The 15,729-nt window shown below is 47.5% G+C and overlaps 1 protein-coding gene across 5 annotated transcripts in view; it reads left to right on the forward strand.

The window, feature by feature from the left end:
* SYNDIG1L (synapse differentiation inducing 1 like) overlaps nucleotides 1-10,025 on the forward strand; it is a 71,932-nt gene extending 61,907 nt beyond the window's left edge. For 4 of the 5 annotated variants that reach the window (XM_039533356.1, XM_039533358.1, XM_039533355.1 and 1 more), the window contains 4 exons: nucleotides 594-1,028; nucleotides 3,467-3,604; nucleotides 5,446-5,501; nucleotides 7,221-10,025. In XM_039533356.1, the coding sequence (XP_039389290.1) occupies nucleotides 618-1,028; nucleotides 3,467-3,604; nucleotides 5,446-5,501; nucleotides 7,221-7,335 (720 nt within the window). In that variant the 5' untranslated portion in view covers nucleotides 594-617 and the 3' untranslated portion in view covers nucleotides 7,336-10,025. The remainder of the gene's footprint in view (nucleotides 1-593; nucleotides 1,029-3,466; nucleotides 3,605-5,445; nucleotides 5,502-7,220) is intronic. The other variant, XM_039533360.1, reaches the window with a different exon arrangement.
* The last annotated feature ends 5,704 nt before the right edge of the window (nucleotides 10,026-15,729 follow it).

A 15,729-nucleotide genomic window follows, 5' to 3' on the forward strand; every position in this document is an offset into this window, starting at 1 on the left:
CACCAGCCTGAGCCCAGGCATTAAAAAGCGCTATGAAAGCTTGAGTATGTTTAGAAACTATTAGCTGTTGAAACTGTAATGCATCAAGGGCTGTAATTTACTGTGTGTCCTGCTAGTTTCGGACGTCAGAAAGGCCCCTCAAGTGGATGCCAGCTGTGCATCTACTGCAGTGCCATCTGGTATCCTCTACAGCAATATAAATTATGAGCCACCAGAAAGGATGCAACAGGCATTCCTATCTAACTGTATGGTCCCTTCTCAATGTGCATTGTAGATACAGCAAATCCTCCACTCATTCCAGCCTGATGTTATCAGATCATCTCATCACATGCTTAGCTTACTATCAGCCTGTGACAGATGAACAGCTCCTTGATTATCTGAGACAGTGTTCAAGCCATGGAATAGAGTTCCTAGATTCTTGTTCTCTCTAGTGCAGCCAGATAGTGCCATTTTGAACTGGCCAGTGTCCTGCAGTCACCTCTGCTATGCCCAGTAGATGTTACTATGAATGGTACCCCTGAATCCGCAGCCTCGCCTTGTTGATATTATACACTCACTCCTTCTACTCTCTTTTATTCCTACCCTCCTGTTAGCTTCTCCAGGCCATTTTTAGCAGAATGGAAAGTCTGAGTGAGCTTCAGAACCCACTGCTGGCCAAGAGCAGCAGGCATCTTCACGGTAGCTACTCCTACCATCAGCATCACCCTAGTCATTGCTGCCAGGGGAAACTTTACATCTTTCAAAACACTGGCAGTGCCAGGACTCACCAGCTGCTGGATGCCAGTTCTCTGCAGTTGGCCGTTGAAGCATTGTATGGTCCCAACTTCATCCTAGTGAAAGATGAGACCAGTCTCAAGGCCAAGGACAACAAAGGGGAGAGCTGCGAGACAACCTTCATGGAAAACAAAGAGGCCCCCTCTGAGGCTGCAGATGGGCGAGAAAAACAAGGGCCATGCCAGATGGAGAGTGACATCAGAATCCAAACAGTGTCCTATGAGGTGGAGGAGGAGGAATTCCAGGAGTATGAGGTGAGCTACTTCTAGGAGAAGCAACAAGCTGCTCCCGGGTGAATATGTCCGACTGCCCTTGGGGATAGATGGTGCACAAATGGTACTGAAGGTGTTAAATGTCTACCATCCCCTTCTGTGTCTGAACTCGCCATCACCACAGAGTGTCCCAGCTGCTTCTGTTGGTGTCCAACAGGGTTATTTTCGGTGGGATACTTTGCAAATTTAATCTGACGCTGAAATCAAAGTGGAGCTGAGATTAAAGCATCCAGGAGGACTCAATCAATTATTATAATGTGATCTCATTTCATTTGCATATTGCAGTCCCATTGGTTGAAATAAAAGAAATGAGGAGTACTTGTGGCACCTTCGAGACTAACAAGTTTATTTGGGCATAAGCTTTCGTGGGCTCTTTCCCCATGCTAATTTTTCCCCTACTGTTACTCACACCTTCTTGTCAACTGCTTGAAATGGGCCATCCTGATTATCACTAGAAAAGTGTTTTTTCTCCTGCTGGTAATAGTCCATCTTAATTGATTAGACTTGTTAGAGTTGGTATGACAACACCCATTTTTTCATGTTCTCGTGTATATCTATCTATCTATATTCCTACTGTATTTTCCACTGCATGCATCCGATGAAGTGAGTTTTAGCCCACGAAAGCTTATGCCCAAATAAACTTGTTAGTCTCTAATTAGGTGCCACAAGTACTCCTCCTTCTTTTTGCTGATACAGCCTAACACGGCTACTACTCTGAAACCTGTCACCATTTGTTGAAATGTTATCCTAGTATTGTGAGTTTCTCTTACACTGTACAAAGCTCATTTGTCCTTTCCCACCCACCCATCTCCTCTCCAGCTCTGGCTTATTACAGAGCGAATGTTACTATTTCTGTCAGCTAGATAGCTGCACAGCAGCAGCACTGCAGTGAAGGTGTTGTTATATTTTTAGGGTTGGAAAGTAATCTGGGGCACCGTGAATTGGCCAGAAATTCATCCAAGAGAATGAGCCATCTCGGGGGGGGGGGGGAGTGTCCTTTGAAATAGCCCTTTTTTAACGTGATGGCTAAGTGTAGATGAATAATGATGTCATACTTTGTGTGGCAGCCACATGTGGCATATATGCAGCTCTGTCACAAGGCACTTGGGTATCTTGATTGGCTGCTCAGGGGGTTTCTCATTTACCCATGGGGTGAGGAAGCTGCCATTCGATCCCCCTCCCCTATAGCAATCTTGTCTTGTCACCATCCTCCCAGTCTCCTCTTGACACCCTCTGTGCCACACCCAATCTCCTGCCTTCCACACATTCTCCCTACGTGCTCCCCCCAGTTTCCTGTTGTTGATCCATGCCCCATATTTTCCCTCCCAGTCCTTTGATAGTCTCTTATCATTCAATTCTCCCACTCTGCTACCCACATTCCTCTGCATCCTCAATCTCTCTCATGCTCTCTGTATTACCCTGCACCTCCTCAATCACCTTCCTTAGCCTCTGACTCTGCCCCCACATTTCCCTCAGTCTCCCTCCTGCATCCTACATTCCCTAAAACTCCCTCAGTTTCCCTTCCTGCTCCTCATCTTTCCCAGTAATCTCCTATGCCTCCATGCACCCTCTCTCTGTGTACCCAACATTTCCCTGTCTCTTCACAATTTCTGGTCCAGTTTCCTAACTCCAAAGCCCAGGAGGTGGCCAGCTTTCCTAATATCAGCCTGACTTCAGCTCAGTTGAGAACAATTGGAGATGGTGACCATCTTCATTAGGAGCAGCCTCACTTTCCAATGCAAGGCAATGGTGGCCATCTTGACTATGGCTGTGGCATTACAGAAAATAATGGGAAATGGCGGCCATTCTGAATAAGGGCAGGTCAGAGGGTATATAGACCTCACACAGGGGGTGGGGGTGGGAAGCGCTGCTTATATACAAAGTGATAAGTGCCCTAGAAATACCATTGGTGGGCAGACTGACAGGGGCAGTTCTGATTCAGGGAAAGCCCTTCGTAATAGGACACAGAGCATTTTGTGTCAAGAGCTCCGAGTTGCCAGAGGTTGGTAGTGACCACAAGTTTTTTCCACCACCAGGCCATGAGATCCTGCATCTCAGCCTCGTTCCCATCACACTTGCCCCCACACAGCAGGTCTGGACGTGCCATAGCGATTGCACCCCTTTTTTATCCCTGTGGCAGATCCCTCCAGTGCAGGCCAGCATCAGACTGGTGGGAGGAGGGGAGGACACCCTTGTGTCAGTGTTTGCAGCCTCCCCCCTCCTCCCCCCGCGCCTGGTTTTGACAGGCTGGCCTCATGACATGTTTCAGGGTCACGTAAGTGTCAGACATGCCAGCCTGTCCCACTGAGGGGTGAATGGGGTGCGCTTGCACTGCTCTTCCCAGGCTCTTTCTGCCTGGGCACTCTCCAGGCCTGACGGCTCTGCGCGGCTCAGCAGCACTGAACTCATTTGTTTTCCAGAGTGACTCCTCGAGTGACAGTGAGAGTGAGGATCATTTCTTGACACTCCCCCCACGAGACCACCTGGGCCTGGCCATTTTTTCAATGCTCTGCTGCTTCTGGCCCCTGGGAATCGCTGCCTTCTACTTCTCCCATAGGGTGAGGAATCCATTTGCTGATGTCTCCTTTTCTGTGCTGCACATGCTGGGTTAGGTAATGGCTCTAACGCAGGGACCCTGCAAGCCAGAAGAACCCCTTGAGTCAGGGGCCTGGCACCATTCCAGTCAGTGAGACACACATCTCTGTCACTCCCATTGGTCCTGTTTCCAACCCTCACTGACCCAGCTCTGTGTGCTGGGGCACAGCAAGTCATGCTCCAGGGTGTGTAGTGCTCTGGGCACCCTTCATCCACGCCCCACAGCAGAATTACATGGTTCCACTGCAGCCAGGGCTCTCCATGATCATGTGGGGGAACTACAGGACTTGCCCTTCAGTGCAGAGACTAGATACTGTGGGCCAGAGTCCCACCCTTTGTGCCATTCTGGTGGTGCAGAGGGACCCGAAACTGATCATAACTTGCCAAATGAGAGTTTCTCCAGTATGGGTGAGTCTTTGGCTGGGGTGGAGCTGCTACAGTTAGTTCCTACATTGCCCTGCTCCAGTTTCTGTGCTTCAACAATCCCCAGAGGGTGGATGGTCTCCTGGGTGACTTTTACCATCTGGTGTAGCTTGGAGCTGCCCCCGGGCTACTCCAAACTGTTCCAGAGCCAGCAATGGACCTGCTTGAGAATCCAGCTGCCTCGGAGACTGGGCAGAGCAGAGACTCTGGCCTCTGTTTCTCATTACAGGGGTCCCTCCATTCATTATGTCTGTAGTAATGGCCTCTGATGTTGTCAGATAAAGCCAGCTCCCCCTCTATAAAATAGGGATAACACCACCTCCCTTTGCCAACCTGCTGGTTAAACCTTGAGTCAATATTACTCTCCTGTTGAAAGCTGGGGAAGGACTGACAGCTCTCCCGATTGAAACATGAGTCCATTGTGATCCTCCCAGATCACACAAGGGGCTTGATTCTCCTCACACTTGTGTGTAAGTCAAGTGTAACTCAGCAGTGTAAAGCCTGGTACAAATAAGACGAGAATCTGGACCTTGGCCTGTGTTAGCTCAGACTGGCCGCTGCTCTAGTCAGGGCATGGGCCAGATTTTGTTCTCGTTTACACAGATGTAGATCCAGAATAATTCACTCGGAGTCGATGGAGTTGCGCCAGTTTTATACTGGATGATACCAAGATCAAAGTTTTTCTCACAGTCTTAAGAATGGAGACAGTAGAAACAATAATAAAAGATAAGTTATAATGCACCTAGCTGAGAATAATATGAGAGGAACAACCTAGCACAGCACCTGTGAGGCAAAGTGGGGTCTTTAAGCCGCTGGAGTTCTTTGAAGAGGAGCTCTTGTTGTTTGTTTATCTAATGTAATTGCTGTACATGGTGCTTGGTTATTACTCGGATTGTTTGTTAGTTCTTCAGGGCAGGGACTGTCTCTGTGTTTGTTGAACAACTGAGAACACGCACAGTGTTTAAAGGAAGTTAAAAGCGCCCATCCTGAAGAGCTTGCAGTCTAACCATTCTCTCCACCACTGTGTCACTCCAGTTTTATGCCCAGTGGGTTTCCATTGAAATCAATAATGTTATGCCACTGTAAAATTAGAACAATGCAGTGGGGAATCAGCTCATAGGTTTTAACTAAGAATGAACAAGTAGTGGATAAAAGATGACAGATGGGTCTATTTAGACCTTCAAAGGCTTTTGATAAAGGTGGTAACCCTGGGCAAGGTGGGTACAGTTCTGTTATAGGTTATTATACACTGGTTAGAAGGTAAAAGTTAAAGACAAGGCTAAATAATTGTCAATCCTCAACCAAGAAGGAGATTAATAATGGGTTCCCCTAGGGAACAGTTCTCAGACTAGTTATGTTAAATATTTTATTAATGATTTAGATGTTGGGGTTGAATAAAGAGGCGTCAACATTTGCTGATGACACGAAATCATTCAGGTGAGGAGGGCTGAGAGGAACTCTTGAAGAATGTAACACAGCCAGGAAACTGGGAACATGATGGCAGATGAGTCGGTACAGACAAGTGCAAGCTGATGCCCACTGCAAGGAGCACTTCAATCTTGCTGGCCACTGAATTAGCCACTCAGGAAGCAGTGCGGCGTGTCACTGTAAGCAACCCTGAATCTGTGCAGTGGTGGCCCAGAGAGCAAATGGGATGCCTGGATATTGAAAGGGGAATAGAGAGGAATATGACAATGCCATAGCATAGAGTGGTGTGCGTCCTCACCTTGAATACTGCATTCAGTACCAGGCACTTCATCTTAAAGATGAGGTGCAACAGGAGAAACAGGTAACAGCAATTAAAAAATGACTAGGAACACAGGTACTGCCAGATCCATCGTCCAGGCTGTCTGCTGCCTTCCCTGCTTGTACCCAGAACCAGATGCCAAGGTGTAAATTCCCATAACAATCAATTATGGAATAATCTGCCTCTGGGGGAATATTCTTCACGCCTATCAGTCAATGATTGGTTTCTCCTAGCTAATGTATCTGCAGTATTCTTGTTGTTCATATACATATTGACTCTACTATGTCCTATTATCATGTGGCAGTGAGTTCCACAGGTTATTTATGCATTGTGGGGAAAACTGTATTTCCTTGTATCATTTTTAAATGTGTTGCCTTTTAATTTCAGTAAATGTCCCTGTGCTCTGGGATTATGAGAAAGTGTAAAGGGCAGCGCACCATTTACACCTTTTATCCTATTCACTATATTGTGAATATTTTCATTTTATGGCAGTGATCAGAGGCCTGGAAAGACTCTTTTAACCTCTACCACATGAAAGTATTTCTAGGCCTCTGATCATTTTCATTGCTCCCCTTCAAACTCTTTCTATAACTGCCATATCCTTTTTGAAATGATGTGGCCAGAACTGAACGCCAGAGGAGGGTGACCTGCCAATATATGCAATGACGTTATACTGTTTCAGTATTCTTCTTTATCCCTTTTTTAATACAATGTAACCAGAAATAATTTACATATTCCTGGTTATCCAACATACTGAAGACTATTAGTACAATATAGCTAGTATCTCTTCATGTACAATCCTTCTGGCATGACATCGTGAAGTTCCATTGCACTTACATTTCAAGACCACAAGTGCACGAAGTGACATATTCAAAAGTCCAAACGCAACCAGTTCAAAGACTGATCCATCTACAAATGTATGGATAGCTGTAGCTACTCACCAAGAAATACACCTCTACCCTGATATAACACGACCCGATATAACACGAATTCGGACATAATGCAGTAAATCAGCGCTCCGGGGAGGGCGGGGCTGCACACTCTGGCAGCTCAAAGTAAGTTCGATATAACGCAGCTTCACTTATAATGCAGTAAGATTTTTTGGCGTCTGAGGACAGCGTTATATTGGGGCAGAGGTGTACTGTGCTGGGAAGAGCTGGTGCAATTATCCCTGCACTATGAGAGTGGAGTTTCAGAATATCAGATGCACACATGTACTTCAAACTTCTCAACCCCTCAAACCTACCTTTTAAAGGAAATCTGTGTCAAAGTAAAGTTGCACAGAAGGGAAGAGGAGGATAAGGGTTGGGAGCCAGTGCTGTTCCCTGGAGTAAGTGAACAGTCATTCCTCTTCCCCAGAGGGGTTAGATGGTGTTAATAGTCACTTACGCATTGTCTTCTCTTTCCAGACCAGTAAGGCTGTCTCCAAGGGGGACTTCCACATGGCAAGTTCAGCCTCCCGGCGGGCCCTCTTCTTTGCTGCGCTCTCCATCACCATCGGCACAGGGGTCTATGTTGGTGTAATTGTAGCACTGATTGCTTATCTATCCAAAAGTGGCCATGTATAGCAGAGACCTTCATGCCAAAGCTCAGCACTCTGCACCCAAAGGCCGATGCTAGTGGGATTCACGCTTTTGTATGGAGCATAGGACACAACGCTTGCAAGAGCCGCTGAGCAGCTCCATGAGTCGAGGGATCCAGGCTTGGATGCGCTGTACAGGGTCTTTCCCTTTTACATGAACAATAGACTCCATTCTCCTTTACACCTTGGACAACTGGCTAACAAAGTCCTGCTAGTAAAGAACTCAGCACAGCCTGAAAGTCCTGGATTCTGAGGCTGGGAGGAGCATGTTTCACTTAAGGAAGAATGTGGAAGAGATACTTTTAGTTCATCTGCAGGGCCTGGTGCAGCCGCTTATAGTTTTCAAAACAACATGTTCATGTTCTAGTCCTGCACTGTGAATCCCACCACCTAGTGTAGCACAGCCCTGGTCTGATTTTGAGGCACATGGGGAAGAGAGGGCAGGGGGCAATTAATTCATTGCCTGCTCTTCCTTTTAGGAGAGCGGGCTCACAGGCTGATTGCAAGAGAGATTGGTCAGGGCTCCTGGTGTGGGGAAAACACTTCAGTTTTAGTGCCACAGGCTGGCAACTGTCCCTTTAATTGCCACAAACTAGGAGGACACAGTGCAGCCTAAATAAAGAGAGAGCTCTGGGACTCAGTCTGCAGAACCTCAGCTAACAGCCCTACCACCAGGCTTTACCCTAGTCTCATTTACCAAGCCACGGCTCAGCCCTTGGTGATTCAGACCTAGCTCTGGAGTCATACATCCATTCTAAACAAGACAACGAAAGGTCATTGGGGTTGGTAATTGTGTGTCATCATTTCATGTGTAGAAGCTGGTTGGGAAAAGCCTCACAAGTCTTGTGTATTATCGTCGTCACAGTAGCACCTAGTGGCCCAACTGTTGTGCTAGGTTCTGTAAAGACACTCAGTAAGAGCTCCGGCTCCAAAGAACATACAGTCTGTCTCAGGAACCAAAACAGACAAAGGCCGTGTGTGAAACGGAGGCACTGAGAGCTGACAAGGTCACTGAGCTCAGGGGCCACAGAACCCTAGGCCGGAGTGTTAGCCCCTAGGCTACGTACCTCACCTTTAGCTTTAGCAGTGAGCAATGAAACACTCCAGGTACTGCCATTTAGGCCAACACCCCAAAGAAAATATCCTGTTCTGCCCCCAGTGCGTCTACTTCCAGGTAAATAACAACCCCCTCTGCCGGAACTGGCCTGATCCCAATAATGCTGGTCACAGACAAATAAGGAGGTCAACAAAAAAAACCTCTTAACTCAGCTTTGTGTATAACCTCCAGCCAAAAATACTGTTTGTTACTGGACAAACGCCAGAGAAGGAGAAAATGTGTTCCAGGGTTGGAGACTGAATGACAAGCGATGGAGCCAAAACCCCAGGTGGGGGGCGGGAAGAAGGGTTTGTGCAAGGCTCTGTGCTGGACAGGACCCACACTGGAAATGCCAGTGCCACTTAGCCCTGCTTACAGCCTATTACTTATGTGTACAGTGCCAGTAACACGCTAGGTGCTTCACAGACGGATGTGGAGGCAAGGTCTTTGCCCCAAAGAGCTTACTGTAAAGAGACACTTTCTGCTTCAACCTGAGCTCCACTTTGTGCCTCAGACGCCACATCTTAAACCCTCCTCATCTTGGCCAGTCCTCACTGCACTTCTTTCCTTGCCTCCCCCCACCTCACCCCTCCTCCCTGGGGCTTCTGTGCACACTATAGCATATTCTGTAAGAAACTCAGCATGTTCCTTGATCCGTGTATTGTTCATATGTACATTTCATTCTAAAGCAGCATGTTAATATCTGAGATTTCTATTGTACTTGAGCCATAAAAGAAGGGGAAACACAAGAGAAGAGACCTGTTCAGAAGCTTCTCTGAAGGTCCCATTATGTTTTATAAGATGAAAGAGTTAATAAAAGAGTGGGAAACGGGAATGTATCCTCGATGTGGATGTGGACAGAATGGGGGCGCACTATGCAAATGGCACAAAGGTATTTAGATCAGTAAAACCCCAGGATGCTTGTGAGGGAGGCTGGAGGATGTAATCCAGCCAGTGGCTGGGCAACACCATGGGATATTACAGTTAACTTAGGTCACTGCAAAGAAATACACTTTGGGGAAAAGAACCTAAACTTACAGCCTCTGAATTCATAGTAGCTTCTTAGGGGAAAGATTCGGGAGTCCCCATGGAGTTCAGTTTGCCCAGTGCACAGTAGATGTTTAAAAAGTAAAGATGCTCAAAAGAGAGAGAGAAAATATAATGATTTTGAATAACAGTGAACTCGTCTGTGGAGTTACTAACCGGTCCCCTGGAGAGGCAGGAAACAGAGAAGCCAACAAAAATGATTCAAGGCCTGGCAGGACTTGAATAAAAGAGATGAAAGTTAGAGCAGTTCCAAGGTTTTTGTTTCCTTTTTTACCATTCGGTAAAATCTTACCAGTTTGACCGATTCATAACTCAGGGAGTGGCGTCACTTGGATCATAGTGAAAGAAAGTAAATGGGAAACAAAGCGAGGGAAATGGGCATCTAGTTAGCCTGGGGGAGTCAATGCCCCATGGGGTCACCATGCCGGAAATCATGGCTGGATTTAAAAAGATAATTGGATGGCCAATAATCACTTCTGAAGCTGTGCAAACTAAAAGAAGTGTAATGAAATCTCAGCCCATCAACTAGCCCCCAAGGAGGTAATAAGGACTCCCCCTCCCAGCCATAGCGAGGCACAAGTGACTAGCAGCATGGGTGGGAGGGTCCCATCAGCTACTGTCCACTAGATAGAAGCAATAGGCTAAGGGTCTGATGTGTTACATTATTTGTACTGCAGTGGTGCCTAGAGGCCTCACCAGAGAGTGGGACCTTACGTTGTGTACCAGCATATAGCACAAGACAGTTCCTGGCCCAAAGAGCTTACTGTCTAAATAGACAGGCCCAGGGACCACACGGCCATGCATCCCTTACAGCAGGAGCTGGAATACTGGGCACAGGATTGACCAATGGCCTGATCCAGGATAGCAGGAGCCAGGATCCCAGGGACTACATGGTATTGCAAATCAGATGTGGTTGCACCACAGAGAGGCCAGTGTCTGGATGAAAATCTGGGGAAGTGTCTGCTGGTCAGAGGGGGAGGACAAAAAGGTAGAATTTGATGCAGTAGAAAATGGGGAGCCAATAGAGAGATTCAACATGTGTGGTTGAGGGGGGGAGTCAGGCACGCCAGTGACCAAGTTAGGAGTCCAGGGTCCCATCCTCCCTGTGAGCTGGAGCTGCCTGAGCCAGAGTAGGGCAGAGCTAAGGAGAGATCAGAAGCCTGAGCTGAGCTGGAGGCAGAGCAGCAGTAGCCAGAACCAGAGGGGCCAGAGAAGCAGCCCAGAAGGCAGAGCTGAGCTGGAGGCAGAGCGGAACTGCAGCTAGAGCAGCCCAGAGCCGGGAGCTGGAGCCATGCTGACTGTGAGCCAGAGCTGAGTTACAGTGGGGAGCTGCGGGCCCAGCACTGGGGAGCAGACACTCGCTGTGCCATGAGTAACACGCGAGCCAAGTGTGGTGAGCAGCTGGGGAGAGTGAGCGAAGGGGGGCTCTCGAGGTCAGGCAGGCCTCTGGGGAAAGGGAGTTGGAGCGAGGACTCAGATCCTTTCACTAGCAATTCCACCGGGTTAGTGCATAAGCCAGGAAAGTTCCTCACAATAGTAGGACCATCCCCCCACTTATACTAGGAAATCAGCTGTACTCCAGGTGGCTGGCCACTGGGATTGGCTAATTCCCAGGTTTCTGGGGAGGGTAATGTGGTGGGAAGGCAGGACAGTGTGTGGCCACAGGGAGGGGTGCTGGGACAGGGTCCTGCAGCCTCCCCCCTGATAGGAGCCCTCTGCCACCCTGGCCTACCTTACCACCATGCCTCCTCTCCCCTGCTGGGCTGCCACTCACACACTTTACTCTGACACTGCATGGGGCGGGCAGCAGCAGAGCCAGGCGCAGGGAGCAGCTGGCCAGACCCTGCAATGGCTCCCCAGGGAGGTGGAGTTCTCTGCCCACTAGGGACCCTTTTCTATATCTCCTGGGAGGAAAGGAGTTGAGGTGACCATCTACTAAGGAGGTGTGGGAGGGAGAGGGTCTCAGCCCAAGTATGTCTGCCCTGAGTACCTCGGTGCAGAACACTGAGAACAAGAGCCAACATTTTCTCATCCCCTTGAGGTGCCTTCCAGCCCTGCATCTTCTAGGATTTTATGAGAGTCCCAATGAAAATTCATTTTTGTTTGCTAAAAAAAAAATCACTGGTTCTCAGCTTCCTGAGTTCCTTAGGTGCATTTTAGGTGCATTTATGAGTCAACAGTGTGATGCTGTTTCAAAAAAAAGCAAACGTGATTCTGGGATGCATTAACAGGTGTGTTGTGAGCAAGACACGAGAAGTCATTCTTCCGCCTCTACTCTGCACTGGTTAGACCTCAACTGGAATATTGTGTCCAGTTCTGGGCACCGCATTTCAAGAAAGATGTAGAGAAGTTGGAGAGGGTCTAGAGAAGAACAACAAGAATGATTAAAGGTCTAGAGAACATGACCTACAAAGGAAGGCTGAAAGCATTGGGTTTGTTTGGTTTGGAAAAGAGAAGACTGAGAGGGGACATGATAGCAGTTTTCAGGTATCTAAAAGGGTGTCATAAGGAGGAGGGAGAAAACTTGTTCACCTTAGCCTCTAAGGATAGAACAAGAAGCAATGGGCTTAAACTGCAGCAAGGGAGGTTTAGTTTGGATGTTAGGAAAAAGTTCCTGTCAGGGTGGTTAAACACTGGAATAAATTGCCTAGGGAGGTTGTGGAATCTCCATCTCTGGAGATATTTAAGAGTAGGTTAGATAAATGTCTATCAGGGATGGTCTAGACAGTATTTGGTCCTGCCACGAGGGCAGGGGACTGGACTCGATGACCTCTCGAGGTCCCTTCCAGCCCTAGAATCTATGAATCTATGAATTTTGAAAATGCTACCCAATGTCTGGCCTCAGGAGCCTATGGGTCAGCCTGTGGGGTCTGACTGGAATAGTCTGGCTTTCCACACTCTCCACTCCCCTGAGCTGTGAGCAATATGTCAGCCCCGCTATCAAGAACCCCTGCGGCCCCTGCTCCACACCTCCCTGCACTCAGAAATTGCTCTTCAGGCTCCTGCTTATTCAGGGAGCATCTCCTCACATGCTCAGTCTCATTAAGCTTCCTCTGGCTTAGCCCTTCAGCTCCCTACAGACTGGCTGGCTCCAAGTTCCTTCTGCTCATCAGCTGTACTTGGTGGCACCTCCTGGGGTGATGCACTGGGACACCTCAGCCTGTGCCCCTGCATTGCCGGTCATGGGGATGAGCGTCAAACACAGAACTTGGGTTACCAGCCGTTGAACTAGAAACTAGACCGGGCTGGGCTCCACCAGAACTGCAAGGGCCCAAACTCACTTGCACAGGCTCTTTAATGACTAGCGCTCACTGGGGAATATGTGACACCCTGTGTAACAGAACATATTCAACTGAAACTCATCTCTCTGGCTTTTTAATTTAAGCTATAAGGAGAAGAACTTGATCTGAAAGGGACCGACAAAATTAAAAAGTGTTTTCTGCTCATAAGTGGGGTCTCCAGTGATACCATAAGGGGTGGGTGGTGCAAGAACATCCCCTCGGGGGTTGTTACAGAAAGGAGGATATTAGTTAGAAGTAGCCTAAGGGAAACTTGGGGAAATGGAAATCCATAGAATCAGCATGGCGACTGCCTCAGAATAACTTATTATAGACTCCACAGTCTGCTGCATGTCTGGGAGCAAAGGGAAGGGACGCACAAAACCAAGAAATCAACAGGCTGGTTAAAAAGCAGCTCCAGGAGTTGGTACAAATGACAAAATCCTTCAAAATTAAATTTCTGCTTGAGGCTCTAAAAGAAAAGGATCATCACAGTCAGGCAGCCTTCGGCAGCATGCCTGCGGGAGGTCCGCTGGTAACACGGATTCGGCGGCATGTCTGCAGGAGGTCCGCCGGTCCCGCGCCTTCAGCGTACCTGCTGCTGAATTGCTGCCGAAGCCGCGGGACCAGCAGACCTCCCGCAGGCATGCCGCCAAAGGTGGCCTGACTGCCACTCTCACAGCAACTGGCAGGCGCCCCTCCGCGACTTGCCGTCCCAGGCACGCGCTTGGTGTGCTGGTGCCTGGAGCCTCCCCTGGTCACCGGCAAACCCTGCCTTCAGCCCCTCTGCTTCTTCCTCCCACTCCCCTCACTGCCCATCCCCTCCACCTCTGCATCTTTCTGTCACCCCCTACGCCTCTGCTCCCTGCCTAGCCATAAGGATCTCTTTCCCCCACCTCCAATAAGGACTGAGAAGAGGGCTGGTGGTGGCCTGCTTTGGGCCCAGGTTCAGAGGGGAACAGCAAGTCTTTCTCCTCCCATCCCACCTACACTGTTAGGAGGAGAAACAACTCTCTCTTTCTCCCCCCACCCCGTCCCCTGGTTAGTCACTGTAGGCTTTTATTTTATTTAAAGAGAATTTTGTAATGTGGTATTATACCACCATGGGTTTGGCTCTGGTGGCTACAGTTTGAAGCTTAACATTTATTAAGCAGACAATACAAAGAGATTCACTTAGATTTCTGACTCTGTGCTTGTGCCTTCAACACTTTCACAACAATCTTCTGCTCCTCTATAAGGAAAGCTCGTTTGATTCTGTCACGAACACATTTAGCACACATGGAACCGCCATAGGCTCTGCTAACATGCTTCTTTGTTTTTGACAACCTCATAAGGACTTTAGGGCGCACAGCACGAACACCAGAGTGGAAGTTACCTCTGCTACTTGCTTCAGATTTAGAGTTTCTAGGAACACATAAAGCCCAAGGGTAGTGACCACACAGACATTCACAAGTACAAGCACTAGACTGTTTTACAAGTTTTATTAAAGTTATGATTATCTAAGTATAGAGAAATTCTATACAGACCTATGCGAAAGTTACAAATATAGTTATACTCACATCCTTACCAACAGTGTTAGGGTCTGATGGGTCTCTCCTGGATTGATCATCAGCAGAGGAATAGTGCCTGCTGGAGTTTCCCCTAGTGAGCTTGTTGCCGGCTCAAAGAGCCCAAGGCGGACAACGGGGGCGGGGTTGTTGCCCAAAGTCGCGTCAGCACTATTTACCAGGGTGGAGAAGCAAAACCAGGTTTATTTAAGAGAAGAAGCCAGGCAGAGGAGAAAAGCATTCTCAAATCCTGCACAATACAGTTTTTTTTTTTTCTTTTTATACAGAACTATTCAGCATTCATCCCACACCTCCTCCCCTCCCCCACTCCCCCACCCCAGCAATAATACACTTTGCAATACTTATCACTAGCAAAGCAGTCAGTCATACAAACCAAAAACCACAGCCATAGTTAGCTTCTCTTCTTCTGTGATCAGTTATCTGTACTTTCCACCGTTTCCACCGTGGGGCATATATATAATTATTTAACTGCTTTACTTCCTATCTTATTTAGTATTGGCTTTATCTAGTATCAAACAACCTTGCTATCAAGTATTTGTGCCACACACACAAAGGCAAAAAAAAAGTAAGGTAAAAAAAACAAGCAGTAACAATAAAGCACTTTGTCACATAGAGGCCCAAAGTCACAACTAGTTAGAAGTCACTAGTGGCATAACACAATTCCACCCTAACAACATAACCCCTCTTGAAACTTCCAAACTTTTTTTTAATAAAAAAAAAAAAAAAAAAAACAAAAAAAATGATATATACATATATTTTGAGCTTAACCACTGCTCTTTGAAAGAATGAATGTAAATGAGAAGATATGGGAAAAGAGTGGGATTGGGAGCAACTAAGGGAATGGACTATCAAATCAAGAATATAGGTAGTGTAGGTAATTTCCTGATGTCTCTTTCCCAGATTGTCAGTTCCATATATGTGCTCCCATGGACATGCCCCCAGGATGCAGGATCCATACCACCCCACCCTAACCATCCATATGCCTTATGGGGAGACTGTGAAATGTCAACACTTTTCCATCAGATTCAGTCCAGTCAAGTCCCCCATGACCACAGAGAGATGGTGTCCCTCTGGTGTGTCAAGATGGGGTAGTGGGGTCATCTCAAGATCAGATCAGATCAATGGCCATTTCCATTTCATGCATCCTGAATTTCTTTCTCAAACATATCCCATCCCAATACAATACCTTTCTCAGTCACAGATATCTAATATCTACTCTGTCAGTAACTTCTGGGTCATAGAACTAAAGGCTGAAATGACATGTAACAAGACAACAACTCCAGCCTGTTAGTAAGATAGCTAGATTTTCAGAATAGTAGCTAGTTTTTTTTTGTTGGCCCCCAATTT

The sequence above is a fragment of the Mauremys reevesii genome, linkage group 4 (genome assembly GCF_016161935.1).
Source record: "Mauremys reevesii isolate NIE-2019 linkage group 4, ASM1616193v1, whole genome shotgun sequence".
Taxonomy (NCBI): domain Eukaryota; kingdom Metazoa; phylum Chordata; order Testudines; family Geoemydidae; genus Mauremys; species Mauremys reevesii.